This window comes from Branchiostoma lanceolatum, chromosome 10, assembly GCF_035083965.1.
Source record: "Branchiostoma lanceolatum isolate klBraLanc5 chromosome 10, klBraLanc5.hap2, whole genome shotgun sequence".
NCBI classification, from domain to species: domain Eukaryota; kingdom Metazoa; phylum Chordata; class Leptocardii; order Amphioxiformes; family Branchiostomatidae; genus Branchiostoma; species Branchiostoma lanceolatum.
This window is the reverse complement of record NC_089731.1, coordinates 3,801,467-3,828,632: the sequence shown is the minus strand read 5'-3', so window position 1 is coordinate 3,828,632 and position 27,166 is coordinate 3,801,467. Positions and strand designations below refer to the sequence as shown.

Sequence of the window (27,166 nt, the reverse complement as noted above, 5' to 3'; positions counted from 1 at the left end):
AAACGTTGTAAAAGTTGTGTTGATTTTGTCTTTATAACTTGCATTGCAAGTTGTCATGCAGTCATTTATCATCTCTTGGCCGATGTCGCCCGGTAGAAGGCATTGCATCATCCATACATGCGCCGAGAATTCTAGGGACTTTCCGAACTCATTTACATCAGTGAGAGACAATGGAAGATTCAACGTCATCTGTCTGTCTTCACAGATGACAAAGAGACAGGCACCGCCTACTCTTACATATTCACAATGACACAATCTACCTAAACTTTGATAGGCCGAAATTTCACTCTGTGTGGCACAGACTTTTTTTTTCTCAGAAAAGACGCCCCTTTTGGAAATTGTCCAACTTTTTAGACGATCATAAGATCGTAGCCCGTCGCCCGCGCTCTCATTCTGACGGGGGCACTTCTGAGTTCTCAAGCGGGGACGGTGTCGACACCTTTCCGACAGAACCAGCTAGGCGCGTGCAGAGTACCGCCAGAGGAACAACTTCAACATGAAGTAGGTCTTACGCAATCTCCAGTTAACATAGAAACGTTCTAAACATGTTAGTAATTTCACCAATGTGCAGAAATGCTAGACTTCCCTCTCGTCACACTTTTATATCCCTCATCGTATCTGAACTCTACGTGTGAACTGATTGCAGCTGTATGTCTGAAAAGACGTTGCGTACTATCATAGATGAGTGTTCAAATTTAAACACCTACTAAATCATTTTACTAGTATACTCAACGTACATCCCAGCTCGCTCCATGCCCCGCTCACCTACCTGACGTAGCCATCTTTACGCCGGCCGTCGACTCAAGCATAAAATCGACGGGTATAACCAGAGAAACGTAAAATAGGTTCTTATTCTAACTGTTCCAATCGTGATTACAGTAATGTGGAAGTATTGGAAGTCTTATGCAGTGCTTTATCCAAAGACCTCACAGAGATTTGGTCACTGACAAATTAGTACCATTACCAAGCAAAACCACCAAACACCGAGTGCCCCTTGCACATTTTGTTTCGGCACTACACAATTATATCATGCAGTTGTGAGATTAAGTTTTTTGGGGTTGATCCGAGAAGACAGGCCCAACTACCCAATGTAGATCTCGTCAAACTTATTTTTTTTATGTCGATCGTTTCCTTTAGCCTCCACAGAGGCCACCAGTCGACGCTTTTCGAATACCCATTCTTTGCTGGTTTCGCGATGTTTTCTCATCGAAGCCACTTTTTGGTGATCCTAGAGCGGGCAGAATACAAGCAGGAGATGTGGTCATCAGGAAAACAGCAAACTTAGGCTGAGAGAAAAAAAATTCAAATGCCCCACAAAGTCTGCCATGGAGGCTACGTTCTCTTGGTGGCGTGCACGGCGTCAGTCATGTACAGGTTGATTTGTCTTTTGTCTGAGCTGCTGCCCTGGGGTCTCCTCCGTAGATTGTCTGTAGCTTGAGGCGGTGGCCATTGGCACTATTCTGGCCTAGAGCCAGCACATGTTAGACAACTTAACATCATTTCCAAGATACCAGGCAAAATTAAAACTGGAGTCTAAAATGTGGAAACATGTCCCTTGCACATTTTGTTCCTGTACTGCATGCATTTTGACCAAAAGCTGTTATATTGACCCTAACTTTCATTTAATTGACCCTGCTCAGGCCATCTTTGTGCTATCCACTTGGAAAGTATTTTGAAGCGATTTCCAAAGCCTAGTTTGAAATTGCATGCTATATTGATACTCTTTATTTTAGGATGTAATGTAGATTTTAAGAGTGGTTACAGCTTCGTGTTAATCTCGACTCCGACCAGCCATATAGTTGGTAACTTTTGCTTATATCTTTAGGTTCCTACACCGTATATTTGTGCTCCTTCTGATATCTGCACTTATCCTGGAGTCCGAGGGATGGCGCCGCCGTCGTAGTCGTCGCGGTAAGGCCGTGTACTCCAAGAAATCTAATCTTAAAACTGACTTTTCTAGCTTTGAGTTAGAAATTGTGGTTTTGTCTTTTTTTTGTGTGTATTTGCCGCGTGAAATGCTAGGAAGAGAAATGCTAGAAATGAGCCCAAAACGTTATGAATGACACTTACCACGAGCAAATCCTATAGATTTTTTCCCAATAAAAGCAAAACGTATGCTGGATAGTTACAAACGCTAGCATAATTGTTTGCTTGATGGCCTATAAGCTCAAGTCATACTCATTATTTCATGCCCTGAATGAGACTGCAAGTCAAGTGTTTCGAATATTGTTTACTATTAGCACCTCCGAGATGCTCTACGCCTCCAACTCCAGCCAACTCCTACATCTTTGGCTGTTCCTATCCCTACACACACGGGGAGAGATGTTGCTTCGCGTGCCGTTCCGGGTACACTCGAGTATACGGCAGCACCGTGAGGACCTGCTCTAATGGACACTGGACTGGGTCCAACCTGGTCTGTAGACCTGTTGGTGTGTATCCCACACATTTATCTAGCAGTGCACGTCAGATGTAGTGATTGTGGAAAGGCAAAGGCCCCGTGTGTCAAAAATACATGATGAGGTTTAAACGACTAGTTTGTATAGAATTCAGTCCACATTGACAAAAATCCTATTGTATTAACTGAGTCTGATTCATTTCCATTTTAGGCTGCTCCTCACCACCAACTCCAGCCAACTCCTACAGATACGGCTGTTCCTCCCCCTACACCAACGGGGAGAGATGCTGCTTCGGGTGCCGTTCCGGGTACACTCAGGTGTACGGCAGCACCGTGAGGACCTGCTCTAGCGGACGCTGGACTGGGTCCAACCTGGTCTGTGTACCTGTAGGAGGAGGTATGTATCCCTAGCCTGGAATCGAGCCTTCTTAGGTTTAGTCCACTACCCTCCGCTATCCTCATTCTTGGCGAGGAGCGGAGCTTGGGTAGCGGACTAAAGCTAACAAGGCTGTACTCCAGGCTAATGCATCCCACACATTTATCTAAAAGTGCATGTCAGATGAAGTGATTGTGGAAAGGCAAAGGTCCTGTTTGTCAAAAATACATGATGTGGTTTAAACGGCTTGTTAGTATAGAATTGAGTCCACGGTGATAAAAATCCTATTGTATTAACTGAGTCTGATTCATTTCCATTTTAGGCTGCTCCTCACCACCAACTCCAGCCAACTCCTACAGATACGGCTGTTCCGCCCCCTACACCAACGGGGAGACATGCTGCTTCGCGTGCCGTTCCGGGTACACTCAGGTGTACGGCAGCACCGTGAGGACCTGCCATAATGGACACTGGACTGGGTCCAACCTGGTCTGTAGACTTGTAGGAGGAGGAGGTATGTATCCCTAGCATGGAATCCAGCCTTATCAGCTTTAGTTCGCTACCCAAGCTCCGCTCTTCCTTTTTGGCGAGGAGCGGAGCTTGGGTAGAGGACTAAAGCTGATAAGGCTGGACTTCAGGCTAACGTTTCCCACACATTTATCTAGAAGTGCACGTCAGATGAAGTGATTGTAGAAAGGCCAAGGTCCCGTTTGTCAAAGGTGCAAAAATACATAATGTGGTTTAAACGGCTTGTTAGTGTATAATTGAGTCCACGGTGACAAAAATTCTCTTGTGTTAACTGAGTCTGATTCATTTCAATTTTAGGCTGCCCTGCTCCACCAACCTCATATAGCACCTACATGTACGGCTGTTCCTCCCCCTACACACAGGGGGAGAGATGTTGCTTCGGGTGCAGATCCGGGTACACTCGAGTCTCCGGTAGCACCGTGAGGACCTGCTCTAATGGGGCCTGGACTGGAACCAGACTGTCCTGTGATAGGCCTAGCTGGCTCCTAGGTAAACAATGCTTACAAGCTGGCTTCAACACTTTCAATGCCTCCCCACACTTACAATGCATAAGCATGGTTCACATCACCCCCCAAAAAATGTAAAATCTCTATGGGGCTCCGCGCACTATGAATGAATACATAAGGTCCACGTCACTCAAGGGGGACAACTACATCGCTCTGTCCTTGCGTTATCTTATATTGCTGAGATTGTGTGGACGGTAAATCATAGCAAAGTGACCAAAGTAGCGGCGCATGTCACTTTTGCTTGACAATTGTCCAAATATTTGAAAAGCCAGTATACGTCTTTTGTATGGTGTTTCTTGTGCGAACTCCTGGAATAATTATTTTTTCTTGAACTTCGTAAAGATGATGATGATGGTGATGCATGCTCTGGATTTCGAACTTCGATTTCAACAGTAGGTAATTCCGGACATATTTGACTCCTGTATCTCTTTTTCACACAGATTGGCGGAATGATGGAGGGGCGGAGAACATTCAGTAACCTGCCGCACGGGTTACCGTTATCACGACACCGAGGCTAACAGTCACAGCAACCATCAGACCCTGCACACGAAAAGCAGCCGCGCCGATACTATATATATATATCAAGCTGCCTTGTATTTGCTCAACCATATTCAGAACTCTAGAGCGTACTATCAACTACTGAGGATACCTTTTGATGTCTATGTGCTTATTTGCTTTATTGATAAATTCATCAATTAATTGATCAATTCTATTGACCAAAGAAAGAATACAATGCGATCAAGTTGCTTGGTATCATTATATTAAGAACTCTAAGAAGTTCTAGAGCCTACCGGGGATACATGCAGTTAGTAATGTTAATTTTCAAGTTTGTGCTTACACTAAGACCTAATAGTATGTAGAGTACCTGTTGCTTGGTGCATGTTATCAAATCATCTTTTACGCATGATATGTCATATACATTCACATTAGATGTATGATTCATAATATAACAAGTTGCTGTTTCAATCATTTAAGAAATGGGCTAGAGCTATCAGTATGCAGTTGACATTTTGATTTTATACCATATTAGTCATCACATTTCTTTCTCATACATTACGTAGATTTTCGTCGTCGGTGTCATGTGAGGCCTTAAAGGCAATGCATTGTAAGGCTAGGTACAAGAAACGCTAATAAAAGTAATTTATTCAACCATTCTGTATGGGCTGCAATGTATGAGTTGTAAAGAGATACCAACAGATAACACTCATTCTGCTAATTTGCAGACGCGTTCGTTCTATAATCAAGGGCTTCGTACTTTATTTATTCCCTATCGTTTACAAACCAACAAGTAAAGCACCAGGGCTAGAATCTACATGCTACAGTACAAATTGCTGAGATATTCCTGGCTCCAAAGGAGTCTGGTTATGTGTACAAGTTTCAGTCTGTAGTTTGTGAAAGCTGATCTGACGACACGTTTGTTTTATCGTCCAGCAGTATGGGAAGATGTGGAGGTGCGGAGGGGGACAATCCCATTAAACTAACAAGTAAAGCCCTGGGCTAGAGCTTACATGCTACAAGACAAAATGCTGACATATTCTTGGGAGAGCATTTAATTCTGGCGTTACTAATTTGAATCTGTAGTTTGTGGAAGCTGGTCCGACGACACCTCAGCCTTACCGTCCAGCAGTATCGGAAGATGCGGCGGTCCTGTTTTTACCAGCGTGTCGCGAAAAACATAGAAGTCGTCGTCGTCTTTGGTCTCCAAGATGTCGAGCAGGCACGTGACTCGGTCTTCCTGCCTGTCATGAAAGAAGAGTTCATTCATATATTTGATATACAACAAATGAAGACAAAGAGACAGGTCGCTTACCTCTAGACACGGCACAGGGCAGAGCTAGCATATAGCATAATTTTGGACACCCATGTCACATGGAATTTGTTATTACTATATCGTGTTTTCTCTTTCAAGACTTGTTTCACTGTTCAAAATCTAGCCCTCGTATCGCTTAATACGGCGAGAGAGAAACTGTTATCATAATAGTAGGGTTTGACTAATATCCACGTAGATGTTGGAAGGCAAAACCGTTACGTTTTTTTTTCTAGCTTCACGTTACTCTACGCTCCAAGTTTCCTAGAAAAGGCCATTCGTAACAGAAAAGGGACTAGAAATACGCAACGATTTCGCCTTCCAACATCTGCTTCGAGATTAGGGTTTGACCCACGAAACATAGCGATTCAATAATGTGGCGTTGTCTGACAAACGTCGATAAATAGTTTTACCTATCACGAGAAATGATGCTGTCCTTCTCGTCTCTCGCGATGACGTCATCCCTGCAGAGATAGTCGACCACGGTGTCGATGTTGTAGCTCAGGTTCACAACCAAGTCCAGTCGGTGGAGCCGCAGTTTCTGCAGCAAGGCCTCGTGCATCGTCATCAAGTCGTTTAAGAGCGTTATCCTTGTATACAGCATATGATATATAGCACATACGATATGCAGTATTTTCCTTGCAATAGACAATTTGTCAAGCATACAGGGCTAACATAGGGCGACGCATTGTTATTGGTTGGTCCGCAGTTGGTGATGGACTGCGCCCTTGCACTTAGCTGGATCTGAGATATAGGTGTTGTGGCAAGGCAAACTCGTCCAGTGCCTGTTTTCCCACCACAGTAAAATCTTCGAACAGCAGCGACACCTGGCGACACGAGGCAGTGTAGCCCCGGATAAAGCTTGCGCAAATCCGGCAACTTCGCAGGACTTGACAACGTCAACTTGTTTCCTCCCTCGCTACCGACAAGTCCCTTGAATGTTGAAGAAATAAAGGACGAACCTTCCCCAATCTCTACTACACTCCCCTCTGCGTTCTCACCCCATTGTTGCATCTAGTTACCATGCCAACCGGAACAGAATACGCCCTGACCTTGTCCCGTCCTTTGTTAAGAGTTGTGTACTCATAGTATGACATGGTGGCCTACATATCATGTTGCCTTTTAGATAAACATTTAGGTAACGGCTAGATGGGGAATCGCCGTAATCCAACCCATATAAACGCTATACTTTATAGACGAGTGGATATCAAAACGTTGACCATAGACTGACACATACGCCAAGCTATTACTGTGCATATCCTTGCATGTATAGCAGCTCGAACTCGTAATGATTGAGGTGAAGCGTTATGATTTTTCAATAGCATTTTGGCACCGCTGCAACTCGTCAGTTTATAGCCAAGCATATTAGGTCACCCCCACTCTTCTCGGTCAGTGCGTTGAGTTATTTCGTAGTGTTGTCATATTGCACCTGACTCCGTCCACGTTCAATCCAACGCGACTCGCTTCCAATCCAAATTTGTGCACACCTGTTTGGAATGGTCACGTCCACACCGGAAATTCAGCGGACAGAGTCACATTTCCTGCAGTTTCACAAAAACTCGCTAGACGGTGGTTGATGAAAGTCACAGTATTTTTGTAACAAATTGTTGATAACTGCGCTAAAATTAAAAGAAAAATTATCCTGGTCGACCCAGATTCAGCCCGAATTCACAACTTATCTAACAAGCCTGGTACTGGCTCTGTTAGAAGTTGAGAAAGTCTATGAATTTAGAACGATTGTTGTCTGGTACAAGTGGCAGTCAAACGGAGACGATAGACAAAACAAAATTCAATTCAAACGGAGGTGGGCAATGTTGGTGACTGTTCTGCACATGTGTGTATGTGGAAAAAAATGAGTGAATGAAGACGCTTATTTTACATTTTGCTCGATCGAGCTAGGCACAGGTCACAACAGAGACAAACCATACACTTCTCTGTACGAGTATCGTAGTCTAACATATATAGCTAGTGAGCAGTGCTGCCCATATATATGTCTAAGTGACGGAATCTGATTTCTATACACTAACTCATTTGGATACTTTATCTTTAACATACAAAATACCCCCCCCCCCCCCTCTCACTGGACCCGCGGCACGCTGGCGGCGTCGTTGCGTCCTTAGCTGGATCTATGTTACCCTTGACTTAATAATGGGAATATCATTCAAAACGTACAAGTATGACCAATTGCAAAAAGGCAACGAAACATCCAAAGATTCGTTTTTTGTGTCGATGAAATCCGTCGAGTGCTTTGTGCCGCGGGTCCAGTGAGAGGAGGGGCTTAACAACGGAATAAGAACTGCACACCCCTGCCTAACCTTTAAGAATGGTACGACCCCTTTGTATACAGCTGGAGCGAGTAGTCGTCCCGCGCCCGGCCCTGTACCTCTTTATTTAACCGGGGGCTGCCCACAGACACCTGCATGTGTATGCAAATCAGGCGGAACAACCTGTTCGGTCGGTTTTTCGGTCAGTCGCCTCTGAAAAACCCTGTCCCTCCCACCAGCAGTGGTAAATAACCACCCAAACAGCAACATCTGGGGATTATCACCTGTAAAAGGCGTCCTGGGACTAACTTTATTCGCAACGGTGACATCTGACAATACGAACTTAAGGTAAGAGTCATCTTAACACATATTCGGGCACGGAAGTCGGCGTCTTTTGACGACAAATATAGTCAAACTATAGTCTCCTAGACTGGAGTAGTCTCCTAGACGGGAGTAGAGTCGTAAACGACAAGATTTTGTGAACTTTCTTTTTTAATCCATAACTATCAAACGCTTCACTTACACGAACGGTTACGCTCAGGATGGTATCTATAATGGTTCTATCTGCCGTGCATTTTTTTGGTCAAGGTTGGGTTCTATGCTTCGTGACCGTAACCTGTAAGGTAAACCAAGGAGGTTTGGGTAAACACATGCATGCAGACACAGGAATTCAGATAGTATGCTTCGAAAATGGCGTGCAAATGTCAGGGGTCGACTACTTACTCTCCAAGCAGAGGTTACGCTCCGACTTGTTTTGGACGTCTTTTTAGGCGTTTCTGTTGAGATTTGTATTTTGTCTGGTTTTCTTTTTGACTGGCGGGCAAACGAAAATCTGACAAAAAAAGAAAGCCCGATAAAAACGCCTAAAGGACATCCAAAACAGGCCTGAGCCTATTATGGTAACCTCTGCTTGGAGATCACGACTACTGGGAAACCGGGGCGGAGTAAGCGGAAAACGTGCTGTACGAGTCAACATCAGAGGTGAACGAGTAAACTTGAGTTGAAGTACAGTACAGTACACACTTGCGTGATTTAGGGGGCGTTTATCATTATTTATTGGTTCGGCTGTGAAAGACACACAACTAGGGCTAAACAGCTAGCTAACTACTGACTTAACCACAAAGCCATAGCACTACTGACAAGACGATCCAGGACACAGAATTTGAACTTTTAAGATCTCAAACATGAACGAATGAATACGTTTATTATTTCACATTTTTGCCACACTGGGCTAAGTCAAGGTCATAAGAAATCAAAACCTGTTGAACAAATACAGTAAACAGATACAAAATAAAACTAACTATCATAAGATAGACTCAACTTCTCCTCGTTTGTCAGTTATAGTGGGAATAAAAAAATCAGATTTGTTTCTCAAATATGAACCGATTTTAACTAGTATGCGGCGTGTTTGTAGTCCCGTCAACAATATATTCAGTAAGACTACATTGTGTATACAGTGAGAGGTCAGGGTCAGTATGTACTGGGTTAAGTTTTGCTTCTCTCCAAGCAGAGGTTGGTGGAAAAGATTGTGACCTTTTTATCAGATGCCCCGTTTTCTGTCAGTAGTTGGCGGAGAGTGTCGACAGAAAACGGGGCATCTGATAAAAATGTCACACTCTTCTCCACCAACCTCTGCTAGGAGAGTAACGTTTTACCAGAATTTGTCTTAAAATAGTCACGCCCATATACCATGCGGCAGCTCAGCTCTTTGTAACACGATCGATTTCATTGTATATATAACAATTATCATCATCCGTCAATAATTATCATTATTATCATTATTGTAGTTTAATTACTCTCCACAATGGTACATTTGGGTATATCTGTGGTTTATGGGGGCCCATTCGCCAAGCTACAAGGTACCCTATCGCCTCATTGTATTAATCTACAGGTAGCTTCACCAGTGGCAATACTAGAGACAATACAGGGACAAATAGTACCCCATAGGCCTATTGGATACTGTCTGGCTCATGGGTACTGGATTGCCACCAGAAACCTGCTTGGAGATTACCGTAGCACGATAGGAACACAAACTCAATGCCCCCTAAACAGCTCATTTGTTTGTTTTTCTTCAGCCTGCGCAGTCAGAAATTCCTTCTCACAAGCTCGTTCGTTCAGACATTTGTAGTGCCTAATGGCACATATACATGTATCGGCAAATTTTCTTGTTGTTTCTATAGCAGGGTACTATATTTTCTACAGGGAGGGGTTTCTAGCCCGTCTGCCCTTATTATAATCATGATAGTTATGATAGCATAATTACTCTCCACAATGGTATATGGGGGATATATGGGCCCCACTTACCCAGCTAGAATACTGAATTTAGAATTACTGAAAATTACCGAGAATACTGTAAGTAGAACTTTGTATACCCTACAACTCGCTGAGTATGACCATGTACTAGACTATTTATCTATGTTACCCAGCTACATGGTGCCCCGCCTCATAACACGGCAGGAACACAAAATCAATGCCCCCAAACGGTTCATTTGTTCGTTCTCCTTCTGTCGGCACAGTCAGAAATTCCTTCTCACAAGCACAGATCATATAACCAGCGGTAACCGGTACATAACATTCAAGCAGACGAAGAGAATAGCTCAATGTTTTTCGCGTGTTTTTTTCGGCAGTTTATACGCATTTTTCAAGATCTAAAAACCCGGGCCCTGTTGATAGACGAAAATAAAATACCAGAAAACACACTGATCCGGTCCTTACATCTGCTTGGAGATTAGTGACGACCCACCGAAGTGTACGGTCCACCTGCTGTAAACATGGGGCGGACAATGACGGGTTTTGGGGGATGAAAGTGTAAATACTGAAGTATCTAGCCTGTGTTTACTCGAGCTCTCGGGCGGAGGTTATTGACCCACACCGTATCCTTCGAGCCGGCCTCTAGGAGTGCGATTTAGTCAGGATACTGACGTATCTATCTCTTATTTTCTCAGTTTCTTATGTTCTCTACAATTTTTGGCGCTGTCATATGACTTTTTCCTTATAATGTGTAAAATCGTTTCACTTTCACCAAGAAGGTACTGTAACGAGGACAAAAATAGACCTGGTACATTTTCCCTTTGACATGATTTTGCTCTAGAATCCCACTAATATGTAGCCCGCATCCGGTCTTTCAGGGTTCAATAATTGGCAAGCTAAAGCAGCATAACTGCATGTCATTATACCTATTGCTCATTCATTCATTCATTCATTCATTCCTTTCCATTCACAGATTGTCAGTGAAGAATTAATGGCAGCCTGGCCAGAGGCAAACAGAAACGCAAGGGAACAAATGAGCGAAGCAAACCGCTAAGAAAGACACGCGAGGATAAAAAAAATCAACAGAGGACGAATGAGCGCAGCAAACCACTAAGAAACTCGGATACGCGAGGAGAAAAAATCAACAGAGGACGAAGGAGCGAAGCAAACCGCTAAGAAGGATACGCGAGGAGAAAAATCAATAGGAAACAAATGAGCGAAGCAAACCGCTAAGAAAAAAAACAGGAGGAGAAGAATCAACAGAGGACGAATGAGCGAAGCAAACTGCTAAAAAAGATACGCTAGGAGACACGTCAACATGTCGTCGCGGTCTGTGAACTCCGGTGCCTCGGACGCGCGCGGCTCCAGCCTGCTGTGCAGCGCGCTGTGTTCTAAGCTGGTCCGGACTAAGAATATGGGCCTGGACGCTCTGTCTACGCCACTCAGACGGTGCCTGTCCACCCTGGAACTCACACTGCTGTCCCTGGGATCTATGGTGAGGAGGTTTAACAATGCTCTTCTTAATCATTAGATTATCCGGTTATAAAACATAACAAAACAACACTTAGGCCCGATTTATACATCAGTTTTTGGAGTCGACTCAGGGCTGTGTGTGAGGAGCTTTGGGCTGTTCAAGTGTAGTTCTCCTACTGGAAACGCTACTTGAGTGAACTAGGGTAACCGTTGTTCTCCTTGCACAGTCCTGAGTCGACTCCAAGTCGACTAAAAACGCATGTGTAAGCCTAGTCTCACAGTTAGTTACAATTGGATGACCAGATGCAGTGACCAGTTATTTGATTGTACATAGATGGCAACTGAATTCAATGATCTCATCCGTTTCCAGGTGGGGGCGGGTCTGTACGTGTTGACGGGAACCGTAGCGCACGACATCGTGGGTCCGGGCATCGTGGCCGCCTTCCTGCTGGCCGGAGTGGTCGCGTTGCTGTCTGGACTGTGTTACGCCGAGTTCGGCGCCAGGATTCCTAAAGCAGGCGAGTCTTTAACCTTAAAAGTGTCATTTATTAGTTGTTTGGTTTCAGGATTCCTAAAGGAGCCGAGTCTTTAATGGTTTAACCCAGGCTATAAATGTCAATTACGCTGAGTTCGATGCAAGGAGTCTAACCCTAGAAGTGCCACGCACCCTGTGTTTGGTGCGAGGATGCCAAAAGCATGCCTAACTTTGTCTTTATCGGCATAAATGTATTGTAACACACCCAGAAAAAACCTGACCGAAGTTTTTGATCATCTGTACTAATATGAAATCTTCTTTTTGAATGAGCAATCACCAAACGTGAACGTACAGCGATTGGCAATGTGTATAATCGTCCCAGCTAACCTAACGTACCCACCCCCCCCTCACACAGGTTCTGCGTACGTGTACACCTACGTCACCGTAGGAGAGCTCCTGGCGTTCGTCATCGCGTGGAACATGATCCTGGAGTACGTCATCGGCGCAGCCGCAGTAGCGCGAGCCTGGAGCGGGTACGTGGACTACCTGGCCGGGTAAGTTGATGAAGACTAGACATCCTGATGTAATAAGATACACCAAAAATAGTTACTCAAGCAACTGGATAAGATTTTGAAACAGTCAGACGTTTCAGACAGCATCCGCTATCTTCCGTCAGTGAATACAGGGAAAGATATGGTAGAACCAGGTTTTAAACCAAAACTCTGAATAGACATATGAATGAAGTGAAGACAATGGTTCAATAGAATAGTAAGTCAAGACAAAGTTGTATGACAATGACTCAATTAGTTCCTGTTTTGGGGGTTATCCCAAGTGCCTGAAAGTTGAACGCGTAGACCCCCTTTCCTGTTGAGGGTGGAATTGTACATTCTCTCATATATTGCTTCTCTAATCTGGCCAGCTACCAGATCTCGAACTGGACCAACACCAACATGAATATGGGGGACGTGCAGCCGTTCGCCGACAGTCCGGACCTGGTCGCCTGCGGACTCATGCTGTTCGTCATGGTGTTTATAGCGTTCGGGGCGCAGGTACGTATCAATGTCAGGGGGTAGGGGGTTTTGTTTCAGTCATTATGCATTCGGAGTACTCAATTGCAAATGACAAAAGTTTAGTATTAGATATAGAGTCATATTTGTTTTATCTATGAGTCTGCCAAAATCCCTTGTGTTGCATCCCCATCACTCAACCAAACCAACCTACCTACTCATCAATAAACTAACGCGCGAACAAACACCCGCCTAGTAAAGTTACCTGTTAACAAGTCCACCGACTTTCTTAATCAACCAAAGGGTTTCTTAGTCTTACAAAACTTCCTGCAGGTTTTGCCCATCTAAACACTATGCCTACTTGACCTTAGCAAATATGGCGGTGGAAGCCTTCATCAACGGGCGGCAACTTTGTATCTACGTCTAGACAGAAGTCTAAGTAAAGTGCTTCTAACCATTACAAAATTGTGTACAGGTGTCCGCCCACCTGAACACCATCCTGACCCTGGTGAACTTGCTGGTGGTGGCCTTCATCATCTGCTCGGGGCTGTTCCTGGTTGACCTGCGCAACTGGATGGACCACGGAGGGTTCGTGCCCAACGGCTGGCAGAGCGTCATTAAGGGTGAGTGGTATACGGGTAGTTTCTACCAGACTGACTACGTCAAGCACTAGTATACTTTGCCATGAAAGTTTGGAGCTTATGTATTACTGGCCAGGCTACGCCGGCTACTATACAGTAGGGAGAATAATTGCCTGTTTAAAGATCATGTACATAGCTGCCACTTGTACATTGTTTCCTCCATGAAATGTCATATTAGGTTATATTTTCAGTAGCTATTGTATGCGTGTTTGTCTGTTGGTGAACAAGATAACTCAAGAACAGCTGGTTTCGATGGCGTTATATCATTGCACATCTTTGTCAAAGCTGCAACAATGCCAATTGATATAGCATGCCAACAGTTAACATCAATACATCTGTTACCCTTTTACCATTACAGCTGCGTCTTCGTGCTTCTTCGCGTTCGTCGGGTTTGACGTGGTCGGAAACGTGGCCGAGGAGGCTCAGGATCCCGCGCGGGGCATCCCTGTAGCCATCTGTGTCTCGCTGTTTCTCGCGATATTTGCGTACACGGGAGTGTCAGGAGCTCTCACACTGATGGTGCCATGGACGAAAATCAGCCCCAAGTCTGCGCTACCTGAAGCTTTCAAGTAAGTCGATAACCTTGTTCTAATGATGAAACATACATTGCGTTCTATGGCAATATAAGAACAATTTAGTTGGTAATTATGCAAAATGAAATCTATTGCTTCTGCAATATGTAGCAGTTGGGACGCTAATCTAAAATGATATTTTCTGACAGATAGCATTTATTGCTAATATCTCAAAGTTACCGAGTACATTCCTGTATATAGCTTTAAGATTACTTCATTAGTCTTGTTTGCATTTAACTCAGTCTACCCGCATGCATAATTTGAGATAAAAGTCACCCTTTGTATTTCTGTACTAGTTCTACGCGTTTCTGGAAAATAGCACTGTATATCTCAAATTCTACATAAGGCCTATAAAGAAATATAAAAGCAATTTACTATCATGATTCAAATCACAGCAATAGACCTTTCTCACGCGGCGGCCATGATAGAATGAAAACGAGGCCCTTGTGGCAAACATTAGACCGATCCTAACTGTCAATCACAATTACCAGTTTAGCCAATGATTACCTGATAATTAGAGAATCGACCAATGAGGAAGTGGCTGCATGACCGTCAAATATTTGCATTTCTATGTTTTTATTTTGCATTTCTACGCTCTGACAGAGAAGGGCGGAGACTATGGGATCGGTCAACGAAGCTCTAAATTGCTGCATCTTTTTTGTACATTGCATTAGTTGTAATATTGATACTTGGATATCATATTTTAAAACTTAATGTGATTTAGGAGGAAAACTAAATCTGTACATTATTTTTGCTTCTTTGCCTCATTGGCCTCGTCTTCATTCTATCATGTCCGCCGCGTGAGAAAGGTGTATGATAGGTAAACATTCAGTCAATTTCTCCTCCCTGTTTCAGGATGCGCGGCTGGGGTTGGGCGGGTAACATTATCGCGGTGGGGGCTCTTTGCGCCATGTCTGCGTCACTGGTGACGTCACTGTTCGCCATGCCGCGGTGTGTGTACGCCCTGGCATCGGACGGACTGTTCTACCACTCATTCGCAAAGGTAAGCTTTCATTCATTGTACCGACACAAGCTGCTACGAAATTCTTTGTTCTGCCGATCCACAAAGTAGATCTGTGACTTTGACAAAATATATGTACTTGGATCGTTTAGTTTTCTAATATGCTTGTTGAACCGAGGTGGTTAGAAAGGAAACAGAAGGCCTCATTGACTAGGCTAAATATCATTCTTGTAAGCTGTTAAAGTCATTTATTTTGAGGGACTTTGCAGTAAATGCAGTCTTTTGCAAAGAGATAATAGAGTTAGGGTAAAATGTATATGCGTAGTCTACTATCCACGTCTTTTAGCGATTTCATACAGTTAACTTTATCGTACAGCATTTGGTAGAAGGTACAACGTATGGCGTATTCTGCTACATTACAGCATCAGGCATTCAAAATATCGAGATGCTCGTCACCAAAAGATCAGCGTCTTGAAAGCGAAATTTTTGATTGAGTTTTGTATGCTTTTATTTGAGAGTTCAGTGGAAAGAGAATGTGTTTGAAACGTTGAATATTTCTATATTTACACAGATTAACGAGAGAACGCGGTCCCCGGTACTCGCCACTATCGTGTTCGGCATTCTGGGAGCCATCACAACCCTGCTGTTCAACCTACGCTCGCTAGTGGAGTTCATGTCCATAGGAACGCTCCTAGCGTACACGGTTGTCTCTGCAAGTCTCATCGTCACAAGGTATCAAAGCTGTTCAGACTCCAGAACGAACGATAGAAAGTTGTGGTGTTTTACTCTCCAAGCAGAAGTTCGGCTTGGAGAGTAGTCTGTCTACCTGTCTGTCTGTCTTTCTGTCTCTCTTTTTGTCTTCTCCCCCTTCCCTCCTATGTATGCATAATGTACATGCATACAAAGATATAAAGATGATGATAAAGACATATCGGTGAAACGTAGGCTATATGGCGAACAGTCTGTTTTGTTGTTATGTGCTGCTCACATCAGTCTATGCCGCCTCTTCACCATTTTCTCAATACTTCGTTTGCTGTAACTATTGACATTCTTTATCATATTCCTTCTAATAACGTTACATCTTTTTGCCGGCGATTGGTATTAGGTAAAAGAACCCACCACATCTTTCGAAAAAGAGTAGGGGCATGCCCCGGTGTGAGTGGACCAAAACGTGCCAGCCTAAATGGGGTAGGGAATTTCCTGAGCAGCCTTCGTAACCCCTGCTTCTCCTAATGGGTCAGTGAAGTCATGCTTGTCTCGAGCATTGATGTTTCTGACCTAGGGCGAAGAGATGCTGCTACAGTAAGAATTAGTTCAGTGCTTTGATGAGTGCCCCCCTGCGGCCTTGCACTGAACGAGTTCGTTAAAAGAAAAAAATGTGTGGACTGCAACGACTAAAGCGACCCCCCCCCCCTCTCCCACAGATACCAGTCGCACTTCCCTCACGAGGTGGCTGGTCTGGAGATGATCCCGCCGTGGTTCGAGCGGCTGGAGGACAGCGAGGAGGCCACCAAGGCTCGCGCACGCCGGAAGAAGCAGAAGCCCGGCCGGCTGAAGGACTCCTTCTCGTTCCTGGGGTTCCTGAACCGGTACGAGCCCGGGCACGCCGTCACCACCGCCGTCCTCATCATGGCCATGTTTCAGGTCGGGCTGGCGATCGTGCTGTTCTACGGCGTCGACGGTATGTGGTTTTCAAGTACATACTAGAACCTTCTTGTAGTTTGTATTTGATTGATATATGAAATGTATCTCGTATCACGTGTAAATCATAAGATGACGCCCAGTCAGTAAGTGGATAGCCACATGTCCTTAACCATTTTCACACCGAAGATACGCATAGTAAACAATAGATAAATGAGAGCGCAAACACTCGTAACCGTACTTTCTTGTGTAAAATGATTGCCATCTTTTGTGTTGAACAATTGTCCACTTTCGGTACCCTGGACTGTATTCTAAGTTCTTATGTACAAAATGTTTATTGAACTGAATACAGAGTGTTCTAAATTTTCTTTTTGCACGTTTTGCTTAGATTGTGAGTTCTACATAATGTTGAACTTTCTTTCTATCCGATGACTCCAGCCCTTGGCCAGAGTAAGTGGTGGGCGATCTCGGGAGTGACCGTGTTCTCTGTGGGCTTCCTCCTGTCGCTCATCGTCATCGGAGCTCATCAACAGAACAGGAACATCATGACTTTTAAGGTGAGCACTTATATTACAAGTCACTATTCCACTTCAACAAATTGACATGTATATGCTCGGTAGTGGGCAATTCTAGTCCGTTCTAGGCAATTGAAACAATGTTTGAAAAAACAGTTATGTGTTTATCTGCTATAGCTAACCCTCACATTTTGTATTCATACGTATATACTGTTGAACTGTTGTATTTTACCTAAAGGGTATACCATGCACAAGACTGAGTTATTTTATTTTTCACTCTTGGCCACTGGCCTATTTCCTATAGCCTTCTTAGCTTTAGTCCGCTACCCATGCGGTGGGGAGCGGAGCATATTTCCTAAAACATACTTTTGGTAGAATCCACACCTATGGCATATGCATGTGTATATATAGATATTATATATCCAGTAGTAGAGAACAATAATGTTTATGCGAAGTGTTGATGTTCGTTGTCGTTAATGTTATTCCGTAGGTCCCGTTCGTCCCGCTGTTTCCCGCCATCTCCATGTTCTGTAACATCTACCTGATGGTCGCGCTGCAGCCCATGACGTGGGTCCGATTCGGCATCTGGATGATCATCGGTGAGGATCCCGTTTTGTAATATCTAATCAGGTGGAGTAGGGAAATGCCGAGATAGAATCTACAGCTATGTATTTTCTTATTTTGCAGCTGATTTTTATGATTTACAGTATGGCCGAAAACGTTGTTTTTTGGTTAACTGACGAAAATTGATGCGCGCGCGCGCGGGTGGCATCCATATAATCAAATCAACATGGCCTTATAGTGCAATGCAGCTTAGCTACGGCTCGCTTCTTATTACCAATCACACATGATCACATCTACTCTTCTCGATAAGTGTGTTGGGTTGTTGTACGTGCAGAGGTTTGACGCTTGAGGCTTAGCTGACATCGCTCCCAACATAGACGCTAAGCAGTTTGGGGGACTTCCTGGGCGGTCAACCACACAATGCTTGGTAGACATCACACACCTGCTCAACAAGAACTCGGACCGCGCCGGCACAGTGAGTAGTCTCGTCCTTACAGACTACTCAAAAGCATTTGACCGCGTCGACCATACTATTGCAGTAACAAGGCTGTTAGACCTTGGATGCAGACCAGCACTCGTACCGTGGTTGTGCGACTTCCTGTCCGGGAGAAGACAACGTGTGCTTTACCAAGGATCACTCTCGGAATGGGAAGTCTTAACATGTGGTCTACCCCAAGGAACAGTACTTGCACCAATCGTCTTCATTGCAGCTATAAACAGTGCGGCACAGAATACAACATCGTGTCACTGGAAGTTTGTTGACGACCTTAACATCATCGAGACAAGACTACTAAGTGTCCAGTCATCACTACAACACGACCTTACCGACCTGGAACTTTGGACAAAAGAAAGCAACATGAAACTCCATCCAAAAAAATGCAAAGTGATGCACTTTTATTTCACCAGGATCCCTCTACCTCTGCCGCCCTTGCAGATTGATGGCCACACACTTCAGACAGTGAATATCGCCAAACTGCTGGGGATATGGTTACAGTCAGACCTTAAATGGAACACTCAAGTTAGCCACATGACAAAACAAGGCAGTAAGCGTCTTTTCCTCCTAAGGCGCTTAAAACAGTTCAACCTACCGGCCGTCGACTTGGCTGCAGTGTTTACAACGTACGTTAGGCCAGTGCTCGAATACGCGGCCCCAGTTTGGAGTCCTGGACTAACAAACAAGCAGTCATCGCAGCTGGAATCCATCCAAAGGAGGGCATGTAAGATCATCTTGGGGGGCAGCAGGTACTCTAACTACGCCGACGCCTGTACACAGCTTGGACTGCAACGATTGGATACGAGGCGGGAACAACTGTGCCTCCGCTTTGGGAGAAAACTGCTGAACAACACGTCCTTGAGAGGTCTGCTCCCTCAATCCAGAGGACAGATTAGTAACCGCCACACAAGACATTGTAACGAACTCGACACAGTCAGAACTAGAACTGAAAGATTTAGAAACAGTAGTATACCATACATCGTAAGACTGCTGAACAAGGACAACAAGCCTTAACGAACTGTAAAATCTGACCGGCTGCCACGAGCTTAGTTCGATACACTACGAATGTGTGTAACTTTTAATTCGTGAAGTTAGTGGAAGAAATTTTTTAATTGTAATAATGTATGTGCTGTCAACAGTGTGCAATAATGTATTTTTAAAAATGTTTTAAATGTGTAAAGTTGACAGACCAATTCAGGGTCCCTACATGGGACCCTGCCACCCTGTCACTGTTTTTGAATGTGAATAAAAACCAGTATTATTATTACATGTACCAACTGTTCACCATCCGGAACACTCTGATTATAGAGACTCGTTAACACACAAGACACAGGATTAAGCTCATCACTTGTTTGCCGAGATACATGTACCGTTCGTCTGTTGTATGCTATGTTTTGTATTCTGTTACTTGTTTTGTATGATGATTTTTGTTCATATGGTGTCGTTGATATAAAGAACTGGGCTTTGAGCGCGGTTCAAATACATTCTAGAAGGAGACAACCCTTACTGTGTACAAATAGGTAAATATATCAGAGAATGTTTAGATCTTAGAACTAGTAGTGTAAGTGATAGTTTAAACTCGACATGTTAAAGTATTCATATACTTGTTATACTTTTACTAAGGTGAATTATTTTGTATCCCATTGTTGTTGTTTGCATGTTTAGTTGTAGAAGACCTTACGGAAGTCGCTGTACTTTTGTTGTGTCAATTAAGATTTCTATGTAATAAAAAAAAAAAACTTTTCATCATCCCGTCTCCGTTTCTTCAGGTTTCCTGATCTACTTCTCGTACGGAATCCGGTACAGCCGTGCCCAGGGTCCTGACCCCGGACCGCAGCATCCCTACCTCATCGTGCCCAAACGGAAGATGTACAAGAGGAGTGACGTCATCAGGGTCAGCCAACCACCGTCATGTAAGGCCACTATACCCTACTTGCATCACAAATTTTATATCAGCTTATTGTCTTATAAGATTTTTCCTTCTTTTCAAGGTCGCAAAAACGTAGTAAAGTTTATGACTGTTATAGAATTTACCAAAGTTTCCTAAAATTTCAAAATTGCTTGAAACCATCTTATTGTGCTGCATTTACATCATGAATCTGCCGAAAATTGGAGGAACATACCGTAAAACGGCTAATGGAAAACGAGCTATCTTGTATGTTTTCACTGATCTAAGGCCTCCACAGCACTCAGTTCGTTAGCTGTCCCACTTTAGGGTGTCAGAGACTCAATTCATCTTAATCATACCAATGACTTTATAAAAACGGTACATACTTCTGAAACAGTATGGAAGTTAAACACACTCCACTGCCAGTGGACTAGCCCCCTGCTGCAGTGATTGCACCACAGTGTGGCCCAGGGCCATGAAAATGAGATGGGCACCGCCCAATACACCTTATGGACCTTATGGTGTGGGAGGAATTTAACTAACTAATAATTTTCTTTTCCTTAGTTATCGACGATCGTCGTCAGGTAGGAGAGGAGGACAGCCTCATTCCGGGCGGTTCCGACTCGGATTTCCCGCTATCAACGTACGGCACCCGGTCCCCACCGCCGGGCATGTACGACAGTGAGCCCACGGAGACGGCCCGGCCCAGGAAGAGCAGTAGACCGATCAGGTCGGAGGATTCCGATGGGAGCGAGGTGGAGAGAGAACCTTCATCGGATGATCATAGTATACTTAGAGTAGGGTCTCGGAGATGACGACACTGTGACGTCACATAGCCAAAGAAATCGCTGTAGTTACGTGTTACAATCTACTAGCCTCCATAACAGGCTCTCTGGGCCTTTTATTGGCTTATAATACGGTTACGGACTGGCTGCACAAACGACCAAGTACAAAAAGAAGTCATGAGCAAAAAGTGTGTTATAATCCAAAAAAAGGCACAGAGAGCCTGCTATGGAGGCTATGTAAATATTCGATTTTACCCTTTGGGTAACATTTACTATGCAATCCATCTAAGACCCATTTGTTTTTAAGTAATTTTAAATAAGATCTACAAGTAAATTCTTGTAGATCTGATACGAGGCACTAATATTTCAACTGATTTCACGCTACTTAAACTTATCTGGAAGGGTTATTTAAATGAAAATGCGTCTATGTGGGTGACTTTGAACGTCTGTAAATTTTGACGCAAACATTACATTGACGTTGCTGTGGAGAAGTGTCCTCTTGAATAAGGGCCGATGTGTCTAACTCCACATGCATTGCTTCATAAAACCTTGAAGTGGAAAATTATATCAAATTCGCAAAGGCCGAAGGAGAAAAGACTGAAAACGTCTTGTGGGAGGGAACCAATACCGTAAGGACGCCGTACTTTTATCTTGAACCTGATTTATCAGATTGTATATACTGTAATAAGAACAGGACGACTTCTGTATGTTTTGTTCATTGTTCAATAAAGTTGGGAAAGAGACAGTTGTGAGACTGATGCATAACTACAAAGGGACCAGCCCCTAAAATCCAACAACTACAATGATATTCGAGTAAAATACACGAGCAAAATAGTTCATTTTTACCATATTCACACAACAGATAATCAAAGCTATCTTGTAAAATGTGCTGTTCTCCACGTTAATATCACAACACGAGTGTTGAATAAAGATGACAATTTCTTCATATTCGGTTCTAGCTTTCGCATACATATTTCACCATAAGTGCACAAGAGCAATCTTGTTTGAAAATGTAAAAGTATAAAAATACAATCCAATACTCCACACTCTTATACAAAATGCTAGATTGAGATATAAAACAACACTTCTAAATACCTCAGCCGTACACAAGCCTTAACACATTATTCAAAGCTGCTCGCAGCAGCCCCAATACTCGATATGGTAAGCTTTCCGGACCTGCGCCTTTCTGGTCACACTCATCAATGTCTGTCTCTTTTTCTGAGATGTGAGGATCGCCGTTCGGCAGTTCCTGTTTCTCTTCGGTTATTTCGGCTTTTGGCTCGTCGTCACCACTGAAAACAGCGTCACCATTACCTTTCTGTTCGACTTTTTTGTTTTGGTTGTTTAGCGAGAAGTCATTTGATGAATAATCGAGTGCCACGTCTTCAACGAGATCTTCAGAAGATGCACCAGCGTTTGTAGACGTTTCCTCTGCAGCATCAGCCTTGGAAGAAGGCAGAGTTGTCTCTTCCGAGGTTTCTATATTTGAAGACGTGGCAATGCTTGGCGCTGCAGTTACGCTGGTAGACGACACACGAAATATCGCGTTGCCCTCGGGGCCAGCATCTCCGGCGACAGGCGCGGTTACGTCAGAGGAGGTCTCATGATCCTGAGCGACGCTGATAGTGACGTCATCGACGGCAGCCTCCCCCTGGTTGCCCTGGTTACCGTGGAGCTGGGTGTGGTCGTCCCCGTCCCCCGCCTCCTGGTCCTGCTGGGCGGGTTCCTCCGCTGCGAACACGGAGCGCTGGGTCGGCACGAAGGACGACCGGGTCCAGGGGTGGTCAGGGCAGTAGCTGAAATTGAGAAATATGACATTGAAGATTTGAAAATGATTTGAATGTTGACTTCACACCATCTGTATCTCAATGAATCAGTCGGTTTGACCAGTCTTCTGGGCATGCAAATCAACCTTGCATGCACACCGAACACAATCTAGCCGTGGAAAATAAATATTAGGCAACTCTGTGTGCTGCTCCTGGCATTTTTATACAGTAACAAGTTCGATTCTGCAACGATTCCCTGTTGATAAAACGTGTAACAGTTTCTTCATTGGTTTCTTCTTCTTTGGTTAGAGTGAAGACTTCTTAGAAGGTAGTTGGTGCGCCTACAACTTACTTTTTGTTGTTGTTGGCATTTGTACAGTCATGTATAGATTTAAATGACCCCGGTGTAAAAGGATTGAAAGTGTGCACGCTCAGTAAAAAAGGCAAAGATGCTTCTCAGCTCACCTTTTACAAATTCCTAGTAGCCATGTGTCTATGGACCGGAAGTGGTACTGCATGCTGTGGTAGGACTTGGACTGGAACCTGTAGGAGTCGAACATCTGCACCTTCCCGCGCTGCCAGCGGGCTCCGACCACCTACAGGACGGATGAGGGAGTCAGTAGGATGAACTCCACTTCTTTGTTTGTTTGTTGAAACATGATAAGAGGTGGCCAAACTAACTAACGGTGTTCAGCCGACCAGTGAATGTCACTGGTCAGTGTTCTCACGACAAATTAAATACCACTCACCGTCTTTGGCCATTTTTTTCGGCCGACAAATAAATGGCTTAAGCTTGTGAGTGGAGCCTACTCTCCAAGCAGAGGTTAGATGGAGAGAACGTTGTCCAATTCTGGTTGCCCAGTGTAGCTTTGGCTGTCGGAAAGCGAGGCAATCAGAAGAAGGTAACCGCAACGATGCCCTTTTCGACCTCTACTTGGAAAGCATGTGGGGACCACTGAACCTGGTGAGGATTGTTTAGTACGAACGTTCACGAGAATACGTAGAAAATTAAACTTTACACTGTCTCTCTCCAAGTTGAGCTTGACATTAGTGATTTACCTTTTTCCCCTCCCCTGCCCAGATCTCCACGTGAACCATGTTGTGCCGCTGTTTCTTTGACTTTGGGTTGTAGTAGATCCCCGACACGAACACCAGGTCACCGGGACGCATGTTCTCTTCCCTGGAAAACAAGGATTTGACGTTGTTAAGGAAATCCAAACAGCGATCACTATACACAATACTGTTCTCGAATAAAACATTTCACAATAGCCGAAATTATTCCGAATGACACTTGTTCTGGAATGTACGTGTGATAGAAGGTTTCTTAATTTTTCGAAGACTTAACAAAGGGAGGTCACAATCGAAAATTTCCAGCAAGGCTATGGCGTAACAAAGACAATGAATTTTGCAGAGCATGTCCACTGACTGTTTCAAGAATTTCCTCAATCTAGATATGCTAGCGCTAGCTGTTGCAAACCTTGCGTACGAAGAACGTGGTCAGACCTAAGAAACATCATCAAAAGCAGTCGTACGCGTACTTTTCAAACATCTATAACTAAACACAGGAATGCCTCTTAAATCATAGCACATTTACCAAGGTCACGCTGTACATGTTGTTCTGGCCGAACCTCTGCTGGGAAAAAAAATTAACGGCTCTTGGTGGATGTCAACGTACAGTTGTTGGCACATTGGCGCACTAAATCCGTAGTGAGTTTTGGGCACACATTTTGACAGATTAGCCAAAGTGGCTCGGTGGGCGTCACTCCACCGCCAGGGAAGGTCGTGTAAAGTGCCTTTCCCAAGGGCACAACGTCAGGGCATGGTGAGTACATATTGGTTCTGAGTCCAAAGCTCTATTAAACCGTTGCGCCACACCGATGCCACTTCTGCTTGGAGATCTAGAGTGATCAAAAGCAGCCCCACCTTTCCACGACGTTGGGTAGCGTGTCGAACATGTACGCCTGGTTCCACGGTCCGATCGTGAAGCCGAACTCTTCCTTCAGCTCGCGGAGCACCCGGCGGACCAGTCCACAACAGTCCAGGAACAGGGGGGAGCCGTAATCAGGGCTATCTGTAAGGAGAAAGAGGTACATGGGAAAACGAACTGTGACAACGCATCTGTTATTTCTATTTTTGTCTTAATATCAAGACGCCCTAAATCTATTTTCCTCCCGATATTCAAAGGATGTTTGAATGGGCAGTTTAACTTTATGGTAGAACAAAATAAAAGTAAAACATGAAGTTTGCCACGTACTTTTTTGGCTTTAGTAGTTTTTCTTAGCTGTTTCAGTACTGTGAATCTAGCGCTCTTTTTCTACCATTACTTCTGAAGACCTCTGTATATAATCTAAAGGTCATTTTGACTTAACAGTAGAATATAAGCGAAAGGGGACACGTTTTCATACCTGGATGGTGGTACTTTTTGGCGTAGGGCACGCCGTAGTACTTCTTGGCCGTTTCTAGAAACTTGTGCCGCAGCGCCTCCATGCGGCCGGGATCGGCCCTGGCCTGCAGCTCTCGCTCCTTCATCAGCTGTTGTGTCTTCAGCTCGGTTTGACGGCGTTTCTTGTACTAAACAAAATAGTAATAATGTCAAGTGTCAAATGAGTATCGAGGTTCAGTTTCTTTGATATTTATCAAGTCCAAGAAAAATTCAAATTGATGTCACCGTTTTATCATATGCCTTTTTTTTGTAGCTAGCCCATTCTGAATGATAAAACGGTGACGATCTGCCCATTCGACCTCTGCTTGGAGAGTAGAAAAATCTATCAGCCGGGGAATATGCGAGCTCTAATTTACATAATTTTCGGCAGTAATACACGGGTACCCGAACCTCTTCCACTGGTGGGTTAGACTTTCAGGCTAAAAATACGCTCTACCCTAGCCTTTGGCATATCTTAAATTCGGCAACCTTCTGGCGATGAACAAATACGGCCGAAGATCGTCGACTGTATGGTAGGGGCTTGAATAAGTTAGACTTTTTTGGTGCCTACTATTATACTCAACTGGAAATGAAAAATCCAAGTGAGAGAACTAAAAAGAAAGGGAAGGAAACACTGCAAACAGCAGAGACATATCATTGGTTTTGCTTAATCTTTTCTACTTAGAGTTTGCAATTGTATTACAAACATGATAAGGGAAAGGAATCTTCGGTGGGCGACAGATAACGGTGCAATCGTAAGACGTCGTCTGCTAATTTCTGACGTGTAAATTGCTCACAATATATACAGTTATCACGGTGGAACAAATGTAAAGTCTAGCTATAGAGATTGTTAGCAAATCATCTTATTTTTTCCATTTACCTGTCGAAAGGCACCTTGTAGGTCCCTCTTACTGCTCTTGTTCTCCTTGTTGTCTCCGGCGAAGTTGACCTCGAAGACGCAGGGCTGGGCGCGTTTGCCGCCCGCTGCAGCCGGCTTGACGGAGTCGGTCCTGTCAGCCATGTCCGTACGGGAAGCCTGGCAGTTCTGGAGGGGGAGTCGGGTACTGGTTGTTGCCATCGATGTGGTCTAAGTCCTCAATAATGTAAAATAACCGCACTGTCGTCGACGCACTATCAAAGGGAACTGTACTTCCGCCTCAGCCTTTCAATATTTCGATACACCTGAGCGGATCCAAACTGCCACCTGCCTGATTTGGGAACTTCAAGGAACTTTTGATTTCTTGCGACTTAAACGGAGCAACACTGATGCTCTTCAGTCAGTCGACTGATGAAAATGAGGAATTAAAGCCAACGACAGCCGTTTTTATAGCGACGCACCGTCACGGCTGTAGCTGTTTATGTTTGAATCGTGCCTCCACGGCAGTTGGTAAACACTCGCCCCTGCATGCCCTTATTTGGAAGTGGGTCGTGGGCCGCAGGTGAGACCAGGTGTTATTTTCACACCTGTAGGTCACCTATCGGATAACGTAAGGTCAGTCTGCAGGTAATGTTGACAATCGTAAGCAGTTACCACGGATACGACTCTAGGGTCAGGTCTTTGTTCGCAATGGCTGTGATTTCACAAAGAACAAATTATTCTAGAACTCCGACGATCTCCGACGAATATGCTTCATAATTACCAATAAAGGAGATATTATTGAGCACTTGTTGCAAACTAAAGCTTACCTGTAACTTGAGAGATATTTCTAGATCAGCTCCATTTCGTCTTCTTCACGAAAAGGCTTCAAAACGGACTGTTGTCAGTTGTGAAGAGGCTTACAAATCTCTTCAAACAGGTCAAGGGTCAACTATGTTTACACGGGACGACGGGTCGCCATGG

General features: G+C 44.2%; 3 protein-coding genes across 4 annotated transcripts; 2 read left to right on the top strand and 1 right to left on the bottom strand.

Moving 5' to 3' along the window:
• The first annotated feature begins 351 nt into the window (after positions 1–351).
• On the top strand, positions 352–3,966 carry LOC136443701 (E-selectin-like). Its single transcript, XM_066441049.1, has 6 exons — positions 352–501; positions 1,826–1,911; positions 2,241–2,429; positions 2,607–2,792; positions 3,094–3,282; positions 3,594–3,966. Exons 1-6 carry the CDS (start codon positions 497–499, stop codon positions 3,878–3,880), a joined length of 942 nt encoding a protein of 313 aa, XP_066297146.1. The 5' UTR covers positions 352–496; the 3' UTR covers positions 3,881–3,966.
• Positions 3,967–8,017: 4,051 nt separating this feature from the next.
• LOC136443416 (cationic amino acid transporter 4-like) lies at positions 8,018–21,881 on the top strand. The gene is made up of 14 exons (XM_066440640.1): positions 8,018–8,221; positions 11,097–11,618; positions 11,967–12,114; positions 12,487–12,625; positions 12,991–13,120; positions 13,554–13,701; positions 14,078–14,288; positions 15,147–15,294; positions 15,824–15,984; positions 16,677–16,933; positions 17,332–17,450; positions 17,899–18,007; positions 20,235–20,378; positions 20,918–21,881. Exons 2-14 carry the CDS (start codon positions 11,442–11,444, stop codon positions 21,166–21,168), a joined length of 2,142 nt encoding a protein of 713 aa, XP_066296737.1. The 5' UTR covers positions 8,018–8,221; positions 11,097–11,441; the 3' UTR covers positions 21,169–21,881.
• A 91-nt stretch (positions 21,882–21,972) lies between these two features.
• LOC136443417 (uncharacterized) lies at positions 21,973–27,146 on the bottom strand. 2 transcript variants are annotated; one of them, XM_066440642.1, is made up of 7 exons: positions 27,013–27,146; positions 26,207–26,371; positions 25,310–25,475; positions 24,828–24,975; positions 23,964–24,084; positions 23,370–23,500; positions 21,973–22,934 (listed from the first exon to the last, which is right to left on the bottom strand). In XM_066440642.1, the coding sequence occupies exons 2-7, from the start codon at positions 26,345–26,347 to the stop codon at positions 22,235–22,237; spliced, it is 1,407 nt and encodes a 468-aa protein (XP_066296739.1). In that variant the 5' UTR covers positions 26,348–26,371; positions 27,013–27,146; the 3' UTR covers positions 21,973–22,234. The 2 variants fall into 2 exon arrangements, with proteins under 2 accessions (XP_066296739.1, XP_066296738.1); XM_066440641.1 differs by having other exon boundaries at positions 26,207–27,144.
• Positions 27,147–27,166: the final 20 nt, after the last annotated feature.

Coding starts and splice junctions, on each gene's coding strand:
- LOC136443701 (XM_066441049.1), top strand. Junction 1,912..2,240: donor CCGCCGTCGTAGTCGTCGCG/GTAAGGCCGTGT, acceptor GTTTACTATTAG/CACCTCCGAGATGCTCTACG. Junction 2,793..3,093: donor CTGTGTACCTGTAGGAGGAG/GTATGTATCCCT, acceptor TTTCCATTTTAG/GCTGCTCCTCACCACCAACT.
- LOC136443416 (XM_066440640.1), top strand. CDS start 11,442: ATGTCGTCGCGGTCTGTGAACTCCGGTGCCTCGGACGCGCGCGGCTCC. Junction 13,702..14,077: donor CTGGCAGAGCGTCATTAAGG/GTGAGTGGTATA, acceptor TTACCATTACAG/CTGCGTCTTCGTGCTTCTTC. Junction 17,451..17,898: donor GGAACATCATGACTTTTAAG/GTGAGCACTTAT, acceptor GTTATTCCGTAG/GTCCCGTTCGTCCCGCTGTT.
- LOC136443417 (XM_066440641.1), bottom strand. CDS start 26,404: ATGGCAACAACCAGTACCCGACTCCCCCTCCAGAACTGCCAGGCTTCC. Junction 23,501..23,963: donor GGGCAGGGGAGGGGAAAAAG/GTAAATCACTAA, acceptor TCCGTCCTGTAG/GTGGTCGGAGCCCGCTGGCA. Junction 22,935..23,369: donor CTACTAGGAATTTGTAAAAG/GTGAGCTGAGAA, acceptor TCTCAATTTCAG/CTACTGCCCTGACCACCCCT.